At 35.9% G+C, this 15,124-nt stretch overlaps 1 protein-coding gene and 1 long non-coding RNA gene across 2 annotated transcripts; both read left to right on the plus strand.

Moving 5' to 3' along the window:
* Window positions 1–1,687: 1,687 nt before the first annotated feature.
* Window positions 1,688–2,138, plus strand: LOC123666543. Its single transcript, XR_006745269.1, has 2 exons — window positions 1,688–1,884; window positions 2,084–2,138. It is a non-coding gene; the product is annotated as an uncharacterized LOC123666543 (long non-coding RNA).
* A 4,877-nt stretch (window positions 2,139–7,015) lies between these two features.
* On the plus strand, window positions 7,016–14,719 carry LOC123666515 (facilitated trehalose transporter Tret1-like). The gene is made up of 3 exons (XM_045600596.1): window positions 7,016–7,036; window positions 12,657–12,792; window positions 13,267–14,719. Exons 1-3 carry the CDS (start codon window positions 7,016–7,018, stop codon window positions 14,604–14,606), a joined length of 1,497 nt encoding a protein of 498 aa, XP_045456552.1. The 3' UTR covers window positions 14,607–14,719.
* Window positions 14,720–15,124: the final 405 nt, after the last annotated feature.

The following is a 15,124-nucleotide window of genomic DNA, read 5'->3' on the forward strand; positions in this document are numbered from 1 at the left end:
ATTGAAATTAATAAATAAATATCTTATACATACAAGGTCGTCTGTCCCTATGGTAAATATTTCAGACAAACTCAGGCGGGAATCATGCCCCCAAACCGCGGAACATAAAGCAGGACTATAAACTGCGCCAACGGGCTAATCATACTATTTGACGTATTACCATTAACTCAGTAGGTATGTCTTAAGATATTGGCAAATCCTTCAAGAAGCCAAATTAAAAGAATAAGAAGAAAAGATATAGTAAAGCCTTATCCTCCTCAACTCCACCTGATAATTGTATTAGTTGGTAAAATGTTATATCATAAGTATGTTAAGTGCGGGCTGTCTTTGGTATTTATACGGCTACCTCACCACTACCACCTTTATAGAGATAAATAATTGTGTTTGTTCGCAAACGAAACATAATCCGACATCGATTACATCAATAATACAACACAACGTGGGTTGATAAAAAAAAGGTCAAGTAAATTTTTATTACTCAAAAATTTATCAAATCTCAATCAAATTTAAATCAGACAACAAAACGTACATCAACTTTTGATTAAAATAAAAATCATCAAAATCGCTACACCTAGTAAAGAGTTATGCCGTATAATACAACGTAGGTCGACGAACAAAATAGTTCAAGTAAAGACGCATAATTAGATATAACTCGAAAAGTGCTTGTTAGATCTCAATTAAAATTAAATTGGACCACATGACACGCACTACCTTTTGATAGAAAAAACATTATCAAAATCGGTCCACCCAGTCAAAAGTTCTGAGGTAACATACATTAAGGAAAAAACAATCGAATTGAGAGCTTTCTCCTTTTTTGGAAATCGGTTCAAAAGTAAAAATTAACATTAAACTATTTCGATGCCTGCATAACCGATTGTGCAACGTAACTGAGTCATTAAGTGCGTCTGTTATTCTACGGTTAGTTAGGAAATACTTAGTAATCCTACGAAGCCTTATTAGTCTGTGGGGAAATACGCATACAGACTTAGTCAATTTCGTACACTAATATAATCTTTACAATTTGTTTAGCCATCTGGTGAATTTTTAAAATAAATCTTGTTTACGAACACTTGACTTGTGGAGTAAGCTGGTGAATGCGTGACGTAAATATAATAATATGTTAAGTAACATATTTATAATATCAATGCACTTTTTTAACCGACTTCAAAAAAAGCAGGATAGCCAATTTTGATAATTCTTTTTTGGTTGGAAACAAAATATTCCTGGTGTGGTACCATGATAAGGAAACCAGGATCTGATGAAGGGATCCCAGAGAAATCGAGAGAAACTGTACCGATTTTAATGATTTTTAATTTAGTCGAAAGCCGATGTTAATCATGTGGTCACATTTAAATTTCATCGAGATCTGATTACAACTTTTGGAGTAATCTTTGATAATGCGTATTTCCTTGACTATTTTTTCATCTATCAACGTTGTGTATTACTTGTCGATATAATTGAAGTCGGTTTTTTTCGTTTATCTGCAAACACAATTATTTTACTAAACAATTTTTTCAAGAATATACATTCGTGTTCTTTAAAAGGAACGGACCGGGCATACTCAAACCTGAACCAAGCAAGGTATGTAACGCAGAGACCCGATCAGGAAATCTCATCTCATCCTGATCAGGTCCAGACAAATCTTCTGCGTTACATACCACAAATTACATCTCCGAATCGCTCCGTCTGTAATGTTGTTGATGACTTCTACCACGTATATTGATGGAATGTGCAAGCAATGACATCAGAGATAGATGTTCTTTTATTAATAAGTTGGGAAAATGTAATAGTATTCTGGCTGACCCACCCTAAGACTTGGTCCGAATGTTATATAAGTTAGTGGATAAGAGAACTTAAGTTATGTATATGTAATAATTAATCTAAGTCTCCTAACCTAAAAAAAAAAGTAAAATAAAAAAAACCGTCGGCGTCGCACTACGTCCTAGTTTTACTAGGCAGTCACAGGACTGTTGATCTGTAGTATAATAAGTAGAAAAATCGCCTGTGGTATTATAATGCATGCATGATAAACAAAGGCACGGGCATTTTGAGCCCGTGGATCAAAATTTATAAAAAAAAAAAGGTCTCCTAACCAGGGCGACATAATCGCTCTTGCGATAAAGCCCTTAAATTTGATTTAAAAAAAAATTACGAAAGGATATACTAACATGTTAGTTGCCAAATTTCTTGCCACTTTGGTATATTGTTGCACGTTATAATTGTTTGACTATCTAGTTAGGGTTTGATTACTGAAAGTGCAGTGGAAAGTAAGTTTATTCTGTTTTTAGCTAATAATGCAGACAACCCTTGTTCAACAGAAATAGACATTGACATTGTTTGAATACACTCGATATTATCATTTAGATTTATAACCATTCGTATTTTATTATTAGGTATTTAATCGTGATCTTGACTCCATGGAATGACAAATCCCCGCGTTCCTAGCTACACTAATGTTATCAGATATACCTGAGTTAAATGATATAAAACATTACTATGTGACTAATATTTGGCTTTATATTGATTTAGTAAATATTTCTTTTTAAAATTACGCTTCAGCCATATCCCACTGCTGGGCATAGGCCTCTTTCCCCACGTAGGAAAAGGATCAGCGCTTAATCCAACACGCTGCTCCAATGCGTAAATCAAATCCAATGCGTAATCAAGTCCAATGTATGGATGTTTGTTCCTCTTTCACGCAAAAACTCCCGAATGGGTTTTAATGAAAGCTTACAATAATATAGCTTATACATTAGAATAACACATAGGCTATAATTTTTAAAGATAGTGTGTTAATTGTCCATAATATAACGATAATTGCCAAGTAAGGCGGAAAAGCTCTGCCATCTGCAAGCTATTCAGGCGTGCGCTGCAAAAACTGTAGAGTTTACACGTATATAATGTATAAGAGAAATATTTGGGTTAATTAGTCCTACAAAAAAGTCCGCGACAGCATGTATCTATCTTTTATGAGTAAGCCATTATCGCAAAAACAATGAACCATAAATACAGTAAAAATTGATAATATATTGCATAATACGAGTATGTTTCTAATGCACATTTGGAAGTAACTAATTGATTTTTATGTCACAGAACCAACCAATTTTGATGAATTTTAGTATAAAAATAATAAGCTACTCGAAGTACTTACTAATCCTGCGCAGACGAAGTCGCGGGTACCAGCTAGTTATATTATAAAGCGAATGTTAGTGAGGATGTATGTATGAATGTTTATTACTATTTCACGGAAAAACTACTGGACCAATTTTAACGAAACTTGGTACGTAGATAACTGGACATTTAGAATAAAACATAGGTTACTTTTTATCCCGACAGTCCCACTGGATTGGGGATTACGCGGGTGAAACCGCGTCGTGCAACTAGTACAAAATAAATATATTAATTTTAATAGAAAATATCTTAAAGTTACGATGGCAATAAATTGGAGTAAATACATGCTAAATCCACCACGCTTGCTCCAATGCGCGTGGCGGATATGTTCTCTACGATATGAGTAACGATCGCTATCAAGTATTTATGATAACAATCAAGACCAACGGTTTAACCTGCTCTTCGGGGTACTGTGGGGAGGCCCAAAGAGGAAAGAAATATCCATCCCGAGCGGGAATCGAACCCGCAAATTGTGGGTCGGCACCACTACACCAGAGCGATCGTTACTATAATGTAAACTTTAATAGTATTTTGTATTCACAATTTATTATAAGCTGTATAATGTATTATATGTTGGAACGGTAAAATCTCCTCCTATCTTCTATTATATAAACGTATATGATTGATTGATACTGTGTGGCTACGGTACTAAAGAATATAGCCACCCCCTCTTCCCGTGGGTGTCGTAAGAGGCGACTAAGGGATAACACAGTTCCGCTACCACCTTCGAACTTAAAAATCCGACCGGTGGCGGGATAACCATCTAACTGCTGGCTTTGAAATACACAAGCCGAAGACGGGCAGCAGCGTCTTCGGTGCGACAAAGTCAGCCCTGCGGTCACCAACCCGCCTGCCCACCGTGGTTACTATGGGCATAACACATGAGTTCACGTTATTTTTGGCGTAAACTTGTGGAGGACTATGTCCAGCAGTGGACTGTATAGGCTGTAATGATGATATGATTGATTGGAATCCTATTTAAAGAGTTAAACCTTCAAAAAGTCGTTAATATTAGTAGCATTTGAAAGCATTCAAATTTTTGCATTCAAGAGAGAAACTAATCTATCTTTCGATGCATTTCGAAAAATTGAACTTTTCATATAAAAGCTTGAAAGTGCTCTTTTGCATTAAAACGGAATATTTTAATAAATACTCAAGAGTACTGTAGCTGTTTTTTTAGGGTTCCATACCTCAAAAGAAATAAAAAGTAACCCTTATAGGATCACTTTGTTGCCCGTCTGTCTGTCAAGACCCATTTTCTCAGGAACGCTTAGAGGTATCGAGTTGAAATTCATATCAAATACTCAAGTCTACTTTCCCTTGGAGCTGTGCAAAAATCGAACTTCTAAGCCAACGCAATCAAAAGATACAGCCGTTTATGCTGAAAATTTTTAACACTCACAAGGGAATCAAAACTTTTTTCGGGCATTTCCCGAATCTCAGAAATTCCTGAAACACGTAAACTCAGAATCTTGAAATTTGGTACAAAGCAACTTCTTATAGCACAGATAAAGGAAAAATTGTGATAAACATTTTTTTTATTAATCTCTTCTTTTTTAGGGACTTTTGTCTAGACAGACATGCCCGCCCCATGATACCCTATATCTAAGAAATGGAGAAAGAATCATTGATGATGTATTATATTAACTAACAAATTTGCTGTATCAGACAAAGGTTCTGTTAACACAGATAAAAATGTACCCATGTCAAATTTATTTATATTAAAACGTTTCATCAATGATACTCTCTCGGTTTCGTATTTATCACATTCACTTAATATGTGGTGTAGATCATCTAGCAAGCCGCATGCGTCACAAGGGGATTTAACTTTTTTCATTAAAAAGGCAAACTTCTTGGATGGAAAATGGCCTGAACGTAATTTGAATGCTGTAGTGATGTACTTCCTACCAATCCTTGCTTTTATAAACCAAGGTAAGCGGGGGGGCTGATTTTGAATGACTTTGTACCATATACCCTTTTCTTTACTCCTTTGGTCGAAATATTCTTTAGATTTTTGATGACAATCACTTTTAAATTTGGTCAAACTTTCTATAAAAGGAGGTAAAAAAAAGTTCCAATCCTTCATTTATAGTGTGATAAACATAAATTTTTAGTTACATCATATAATAAAAATATTTTAAATAATTTCGTTTGTACGGAAAACTCGGTGCACGAGTCCGTGTCGCACTTGGCCGGTTTTTTTTATTTAAAATTAACATTCATAGGCTCTAAAATTCCCATGTTTTTAATACATCATGCATTATAATTATGCTTATCCTCAGTTAACTGAGGTGGGGCACAGCAGGAATTTCCTGCTCAAAATATGGAGTAGCCCGACTGGGGAAGTACCTCGACCTTACAGCAAAATAATACTGTTTTCAAGCAGTATTGTGTTCCTGTTGGTGAGTAAGGTGACCAGAGCTCCTGGGGGGATTGGGGATTGGGTCGGCAACGCGCTTGCAATGATTCCGGCATTGCAGGCGTCTATAAGCTACGGTAATCGCTTACCATCAGGTGAGCCGTACGCTTGTTTGCCGACCTAGTGACATAAAAAAAAATCCTATGGACGATTTATTACCTAAGACTGCAGTTCGAAAGTCCTGTGACGGTCTGGTAAAGCCTAGTGGTCCGACGCTGACGAAATTTTTCTGTTACACTATATTAATTGTTTTATGAAGTAACACTTCTTTAGACACGCTTGAGTTGAGGAGTGAGCTGATGAATGCGTTACGAGAGAGCTACGAAAAGTGTGATCGGGCGAGGCGAACGGAAGTTGAGAGGGAGATATAAGTTAGTGAAGATAGAAAGAGAGAGAGTTACGTTTCGTAAGTTTTACTTCAGTCGTCTAAAGCACACTCGTTTTTATTTTTATTTTAAAATGTATGTTACTAAAAAATATATTAATATTTAATATATATGTAAAAAATATAAATTAATTTGATTGTAAACGTTTAAAATTTAACTGATTTTACCAAAAAATAAAATACTATTAAGATATATACTTACAACTGTAATAACCTTAGTTTCTAAGCTCAGTTCAATCAAAAAGTTATACCCACTTCCTTATGTCCTCGAATCTTGCCTTTATAAGCGATTGATATTATTTGTGTTTGTAGTTTCAGAAGTTAACAGTTCCATTCGTGTCATAATTTTTAGTAAACAAGAGTTTATTTAGTTTTTTATGAGGATTTATCTAACCCAAGAATTATATAATTATAATCATGTGAATATATGACTATTAGTATAAATGTTATTTTATAGTGTTTATTTACGCGAGTGATTATATTATTATTATTTTTTATTTACGTTATAGTAAAAGGTTGGTGAGATATTTTGAAATAGAAAGTAATCTCTTACAAGTCGCTAGTGACTATTAACATCGTCGGAACTGCAAAATTGCATTTTTTTGTTTATTTCATAAAACGTTCCCAAATAACCAAGTCTATCATCAGCTGAAGAGAATTTTTTTATTTTATGCATATCTTATTTAGTTGTGGTACTTCTGACAAATCAGTACCTATTAGTCTTAACATGTTAAAAATGTAACAAGTGACTTTTCTCATATTTACACATTAAATACCGGCTAGTAATAGTATTAAACATAAATAGCCTGTACAGCATTACTTTAAAATTTCATGATCCTGCTTAAAATAAGTAAAAAGATACACGCAATTTACACTTTGAATCGCTCTCCTGTAAAGTTGCTGTTTTTCACATCCGACGTTTTTGTTTTTAATAGTCACTAGCGAAGTATAGATTAATAAACAAACCATAATTTTTATTATTTTATTTATATCTTTTTTTACAGATCTTGAGTCCTGAACCTTCATGAAGTCCTGATAAGATGAATTCCTTTATAAAACAGGTAATCACCATTATATGTATTATATTAGAGATCTTGCAATCTACGACCACGCCCTTAGTTGTGTGAGTGACCAATCTGTATTCGTGTCAATCTGTATTGACAAGTTGATCAAGTTATGGATTTATCTATTGGTGTTCAATGTAGATAATCTTAAATTAAGTTATACACAATCTATCTTGAAGGCTTATAAATAAATGACCTTATAGTTAAGTTATTGTGCCATTATTTTTGTCGTTTAGGCGATTAAAATTTGTTGGTTATTAGCATCATCATATCTGTTTAATAGTTGATAATAAAACCGAGAGTATCTCCTAGTAATCTTTATAGAATACTAGTTATATTCTATATTGAGTTACAGTTACAGTGTTATCACTGTTAGTCAGTTATCAGTCCAGCCTATTGTAGTCCACTGCTGGACGTTGGCCTCCCGAAGTCCCAACATTCCTGCGGCGCCAAACATCCCGGTTTCCCGAAATCCTCATCCAGCCTACACCGGCAATTTTACGTAGATCGTCGGTCCAGCGAGGTGGAAGACGTGCCGTTGCGTTTGCCAACACGCGGCCTTCACTCCAGGACACGTCTGCCGTTATCCCTTAAAGTTTAATTATTTCTATTTTACTTTAATAAATGGGAACTGTTGTGATGACATAGGCCCTTTGTTATCGATATCTAATACTACTAAACGAGCAATTCTTCTATATCTATAATAATATATATAAAAGCGAAAGGTCACTCACTCATCACGAAATCTCTGAAACTATAACACCTACAAACTTGAAATTTGGCAAGTAGGTTCCTTATAAGACGTAGGTATCCGCTAAGAACGGATTTTACGAAACTCGACCCCTAAGGGGGTAAAACGGGGGTTGGAAGTTTGTATGAAAGTCCTATGTTTTTGAAGTAAGAGACTTGAAATTTAAAATGTAAGCTTTATAGATGGTGAAAAGGTGTCCAAATAATATATCTTTAGAAATTAACTCCCTTTTGGGGTTAAAACGGGGGATGGTAGGCTGACTCACTTATCGCGAAATCTCCGCAACTATAATAGCTACAAACTTGAAATTTGGCAGGTAGGCTCTTTATAGGACATAAACATCCGGTAAGAACGGATTTTACGAAACTTGACCCCTAAGGGGGTAAAACGGGGGTTGGAATTTTGTATGAAAGTCCTATATTTTTGAAGTAAGAGACTTGAAATTTAAAATGTATGCTCTATAGATGGTGAGAAGGTGTCCAAATAATGTATCCTTAAAAATCAACCCTCTTTTGGGGTTAAAACGGGGGATGGTACGCTGACTCACTCATCGCGAAATCTCCGAAACTATAATAGCTACAAACTTGAAATTTGGCAGGAAGGCTCCTTAAAGAGCGTAGACATCCGCTAAGAATGGATTTTACAAAATTCAACCCCTAAGGGGGTAAAACTGGGGTTGGAAGTTTGTATAAAAGTCCTATGTTTTTGATGTAAGAGACATGAAATTTAAAATGTATGCTCTATAGATGGTAGAAAGGTGTCCAAATAATGTATCTTTAGAAATCAACTCCCTTTTGGGGTTAAAACGGGGGATGGTAGGTTGACTCACTCATCACGAAATCGCCGAAACTATAATAGCCAAAACTTAAAATTTGGCAGACAGACTCCTTATAAGACGTAAACATCCGTTAAGAACGGATTTTACGAAACTCGACCCCTAAAACGGGGGTTGAAAGTTTATATGAAAGTCCTATGTTTTTAAAGTAAGAGACTTGAAATTTAAAATGTATGCTCTATAGATGGTGAGAAGGTGTCCAAATAATGTATCCTTAGAAATCAACCCTCTTTTGGGGTTAAAACGGGGGATGGTACGCTGACTCACTCATCGCGAAATCTCCGAAACTATAATAGCTACAAACTTGAAATTTGGCAGGAAGGCTCCTTAAAGAGCGTAGACATCCGCTAAGAATGGATTTTACAAAATTCAACTCCTAAGGGGGTAAAACTGGGGTTGGAAGTTTGTATAAAAGTCCTATGTTTTTGATGTAAGAGACATGAAATTTAAAATGTATGCTCTATAGATGGTAGAAAGGTGTCCAAATAATGTATCTTTAGAAATCAACTCCCTTTTGGGGTTTAAACGGGGGATGGTAGGTTGACTCACTCATCACGAAATCTCCGAAACTATAATAGCCAAAACTTAAAATTTGGCAGACAGACTCCTTATAAGACGTAAATATTCGTTAAGAACGGATTTTACGAAACTCGACCCCTAAAACGGGGGTTGGAAGTTTATATGAAAGTCCTATGTTTTTAAAGTAAGAGACTTGAAATTTAAAGTGTGTCCTCTACAGATAGTGAGGAGGTGTCCAAATAACGTATCTTTAGAAATCAACTGCCTTTTGGGGTTAAAACGGGGGATGGTAGGCTGACTCACTCATCGCGAAATCTCCGAAACTATAATAGCTACAAACTTGAAATTTGGTAGGAAGCCTCCTTATAGAGTGTAGACATCCGCTAAGAACGAATTTTACAAAATTCGACCCTTAAAGGGGTTAAACGGGGGTTGAAAATTTGTGTGAAAGTCCCATGTTTATGAAGTAAGAGACTTGAAATTTAAAATGTATGCTCAATAGATGGTGAGGAGGTGTCAAAATAATGTATCGTAATCTATATATAAAAGAGAAAGGTTATTGACTCACTCATCACGAAAACTCAAAAACCGCTGGGACCATCCAGCGGTTTTTAATCCATCCAGGATGGACAAAGATGAAATTTGGCAGGGAGGTAGATTATAGTAAGTAGACGTCCGCTAAGAACGGATTTTGCGATATTCCACCGCTAAGGGGGTTTAATTGGGGTTGATAGTTTGTACGAAACATAAACAGCAGCTATAAGTTCGCCTGATAGGTTATTTATACTGCAGCCTGAAAATAAAGCTAAAAATGTGGTGTATAGAGAGGTTTTATAAAAAAAAACTATTAAATTATACTAAATTGTGCCTTTTAAAAAGTTACTCAGTGTGATAAGCATTTCAAGTGCAACATCTTAATAGTAATGCATATCTTCATAACCACGCGAACGTAGTCGCGGGCAACAGTTAGTGTATTATAAAACAAAGTCCCCAAAAGTGTATGTGATCGATTCCCTCAAAATCTACTGAACAGATTTTCATGCGGTTTCACCAATGGAGAGAGGGCTTCAAGAGGAAGGTTTACGGAACGGCTAAGCAAATTTTGATGAGAGTTTCATTGGAAGTTTGCCGGTAAAAGTTTGTGAAACACTGATTTCAACGCGGGCGAAGCCGCGGGCACCGCTAGTATATACATATATACCATTTTCTTTGCCCTAAGGTTGCCTGGAAGAGATCGCTCATTAACGATAAGGCCGCCTTTTTTATTTATCTACTGCTTCTTTTTATAATTTTGCTCATTATTGGTGTACAATAAAGAGTTTTTATTATTATTATTATTATTAAAAATAAAAAATATTATATTAGTACCAGATAATTGTAAATATGAATAGTAAATTATGTAAGGTTCTTTTACCTACCGTTTTAAGAAATAAAATCTCATCATTTCGTTATAAAATAACGTAATAGGTAAAGTATAGGTTTAATGTCGCAATACCTAACATTTCGCGGAACGAATGTGTAACGTTGACGCACTGGCACTACTCGACAAGACGCGAAATCTTTACGCAAACTAAAGTGAAGGATTAATGTATATTACTGACTAGTTGACACTAAAGATATATATATATATAAGATATATATATATAAATATGTATATTTTTTATTTATTTAAAAAATTTACATCCACGGGCTCAAAACATACCTTTGTTACACATAACAAATATACATATTTTACGTTTGTTAAACATACCTTTTGTTAATTATATATGCGTTATAATAATACCACAGGCGATTTTTCATTACTACTACAGATCGATCACACAGATCCTGTGACTACTTAATAAAATTAGGATGTGGTCCGACGCTGACGTGTTTTTTTTTTTCTTACAAAATACTGATTGATGGAAAAGTATACACACATGTATGTAATTTCTGAACATATCTTATCTATTTCTATATTTACACTTATTTGCTAGTTATCATATATGTACACTTATTTCCTGGTTACCATATATGTACAATTATATTCTACTTACAATATACACTTAACCTAATAACACTAAAGATGTTGTCCTGTATTGACAGTCGCGTGACATTGAACGTTACGTTATCAAATATTTAAATTTTTTTTGTTTCATACTCGGTAAAAACCTTTAAGAATTAGCCGAATTGGTCCAGCTGTTTTCTTGTTTAGGGCTTAGTAATTTAGCGATTTTATTTTATTTATACAATTTTAATATATCTCTAATTATAAAAACTTTGAAACAAATGTAATATCAATTAGAAACTGTAATTATTATTTTTAAAAAAGATAAAAAAAACACCAGCGCGGGAAAAAACATGGAGCTCAGCTCATTAAAATATTGCTACTACAGAAATAAATATAAGTATTTACTCTTGTTACATGAGTCCGGGACCTTGGATTGGGGGGAACGGGGCATCAACGTAGACCTTGGATTGGGGGGAACGGGGCATCAACGTCAACGGTGAATTCATCTCTCACCTTCGTTTCGCCGACGATATTGTCATCTTTGCGGAGACGCTGGATGAGTTAGGCCAAATGCTGGCCGGCCTAAACGAGTCCTCCCGACGTGTCGGTCTCTGTATGAACTTGGATAAGACGAAAGTTATGTTTAACAACCAAGTCATACCGATACCGGTATCGGTCGATGGTACCCTTCTCGAAGTTGTTCAGGATTATATTTACCTAGGCCATACTATCCAACTAGGCCGCAACAACTTCGAGAAGGAGGCCGATAGGAGGATTCGGTTGGGCTGGGCGGCGTTTGGCAGGCTCCGTCGAGTCTTCACTTCGAAGATTCCGCAATGCTTGAAGACAAAAGTTTTCGAGCAATGCGTCCTGCCTGTGTTAACATACGGAGCCGAGACGTGGACACTGACCAAGGGACTGGTCCACAAGTTTAAAGTCGCTCAACGTGCAATGGAACGGGCTATGCTTGGGGTCTCTCTCAAAGACAGGATTAGAAATGAGACTATCCGCGGGAGAACGAAAGTAACCGACATAGCCCACAGAATTAGCAAGTTGAAGTGGCAGTGGGCTGGTCATCTGTGTCGCAGGACCGATGGCCGTTGGAGTAGACGGGTCCTAGAGTGGAGACCGCGTCTTGGCAAACGCAGTGTGGGATGTCCTCCGGCCCGTTGGACCGACGATCTACGTAAGATTGCCGGTGTAGGCTGGATGAGGATTGCGGAAGACCGGGATGTGTGGCGCGAACTTGGGGAGGCCTATGTCCAGCAGTGGACTGCGATGGGCTGAAGTGTGAGTGTGTGTGTGACATGAGTCCAGAAACATATACAATACACAAGATACACAACGCACAGACCACGGCATACATTTGTACGATATATGTATAGAAACGTTTGCTACTGGGGATCGAACCCACGAACACCAGCACAACAGCCACTACTGTAACCGCTGTCCTAACGCGTCCCTATACTATTTACAAACAATGAAATTTTAAAAGCAAAATCTGCAATCTTAACATTTTCAGTCATTCGTGGTATCCGGAGCTGCGCTAAATATAATCGGACATGGTTGTGCGCACGGGTTCCCGGCGGTGCTGTTCGCTCAGCTCAAGACCGACGGAGGGCCAGTCGTACTCACCGACCATGACACTTCCTGGATTGGTAAATATGGACCGATTGATACATATATCCATTATTGCTGATGATTGTCAAACTGAGGTTCGGATGTATATTACTTCTATATTACTTCTGTGTGAAAATCACTATTTATTGTAGAAAATCTATCCAAGATTTTGTATTAGTTTCATTATCTGAAAAGCAAATTCAATATATGTGCGTAAGCCCTTATTACTCAACACATATATAAGTTTACCTCTTCGAATATTTAAATAAAAAACGACCGAACAATTTACCAGACAATGAGCCTTCTTGACAAAAATAGGTTAATTCCAGTTCAAATTTACGTTTGAAGTAAAACGAGGTCAATCGTCGGGCTATTTCCAACTCAGCTTTTGAGAATCGCGATCGGTCAACGAAAGCCCTCTATTCATCGATATTCGATTGTTAAGACGCTTAGAACGACTTTATTACAAATTACATTTTGAGGGTTTAAACGAAATCTTTTGTATTTTTCAGCGTCATCAGTTGGTATAATGGGCATCGTCGGAAATTTCATTTCACCCGTTCTGATGACACGCTTCGGAAGACAAAAGGCACATCTGATGTGCACAGTACCAGCTCTTCTTGGCTGGGTAGTATTCGTCTTAGGAAATTCCGTCCCACTATTCCTATTGGCACGATTACTACATGGCCTAGCTTTGGGACTTCGAACGCCTTTAGCAGCTATCTTAGTAGCAGAATACACTGAGCCTAGATACAGAGGCGCGTTCTTAGGTACATTTGCTATATCTTTAGGACTTGGTATTCTACTTTCACATGTATGGGGCGCACATTTAACTTGGAAAATGACTGCGATTGTATGTTCGATGTTCCCGATAATTTCAATGGTAATCATCAGCCTATCACCAGAATCACCAAGTTGGTTAGTTTCCAAAGGCAAATACGACGATGCTAAAAAAGCCTTCCGTTGGGTGCGAGGAGATGGAGAGGAACAGCGAGAAGAATTAGAAACAATGATACGATCTCAAGAAAGAGAAAAACTTTTAGAAGAATCGAAAAAGAAGGGAGAACCACAAGAGAACTTGAAGGCTAAGAGATTGTTCAGGTCTACGATAAACACAATTAAAACGGTCATGAAGATTTTCAAGAAAAAGGAATTTTATAAACCGTTGATAATAGCTATTTGTATGTTGATTGTGTTTGAATTTGGAGGTGCCCACATGGTACCAGCTTATGGAAATTTAATATTGCAAAGAGTTTTAAACAAAGAAAGCCCTAAAGAAGTGACTTGGCAGTTTACAGTTATAGACATTTTGAGGACGGTGTGCGCTTTTCTAGCAATATTCTTACTTAAGAATGTAAAACGTAGAACTATTTTATTTACAAGTGGTGCAATGACCGTATTATCTCTTACAGCAATATCTATATTTATTTATTTAAGAAAAATGGAAATACTTACATATAGCTTTATGTTAGATACAGTTCCTATGTTATTAATGATTGTGTATACCATTTCTTTCTGTTTGGGATTAGTACCACTTAATTGGGTTATTTGTGGAGAAGTTTTCCCATTGAATTATAGAAGTTTGGGTTCGACTTTATCAACATCGTTTTTGACTCCAGCTTTTATTGTATCAATGAAGACAGCTCCACATTTCTATTCATCTATAGGTGTTGAAGGTGCGTTTTTAGTCTATTCAGTTACTTTGACAGTATGTTTGTTAATAATGTATGTTATGTTACCAGAAACTAAAGACAGAACCTTACAAGCTATTGAAGATAGTTTTAAGGGAAAAAATGATACAGAAGCAGAAGTACAACTCAGCCTTATAGAAAACGGAAACATTGTAAAATAGTTTTTAATTAATATAAGACATAGTTAAAAATTGTACCCTTTCAATAAGTGTTGTAACTGCGTCTTTCATAATAGTTTTATATTGTATTAAATGGTCAATCAGTGACTTGAAAATAATTGTTATTATCAGCTTTGGAATACTAGTAGTATTATTATTATTGTGTTCAATCGTATTATGATGAGATATCGCCATAAATTTTAACAAACAGGAAATGACTTTGTCCGGACTAACATTACACAGAACGAGAAAAGGAGAATGATACGATTCCATACATTCTTGGGCCAAAATGTAATGAAATGAAAATGATATCAATTAATGCATTTAGGTTTATTGCTTCCTCGCTGAAAATTATCTATATTTTGGCTATCTGAGAGTGGAGTTATTAGACTTTTTGTAAAAGTGAGGTTATGTTACAATGTCTATAAAAAAACGCGATCACTAAGTTCTTGTAGCATTAATATTTGTTATATTTAGTGAAGACTGTTTGAAAACTCACTACGAATATTGATATACACTTG

The sequence above is a fragment of the Melitaea cinxia genome, chromosome 26 (assembly GCF_905220565.1).
Source record: "Melitaea cinxia chromosome 26, ilMelCinx1.1, whole genome shotgun sequence".
NCBI classification, from domain to species: Eukaryota; Metazoa; Arthropoda; class Insecta; order Lepidoptera; family Nymphalidae; genus Melitaea; species Melitaea cinxia.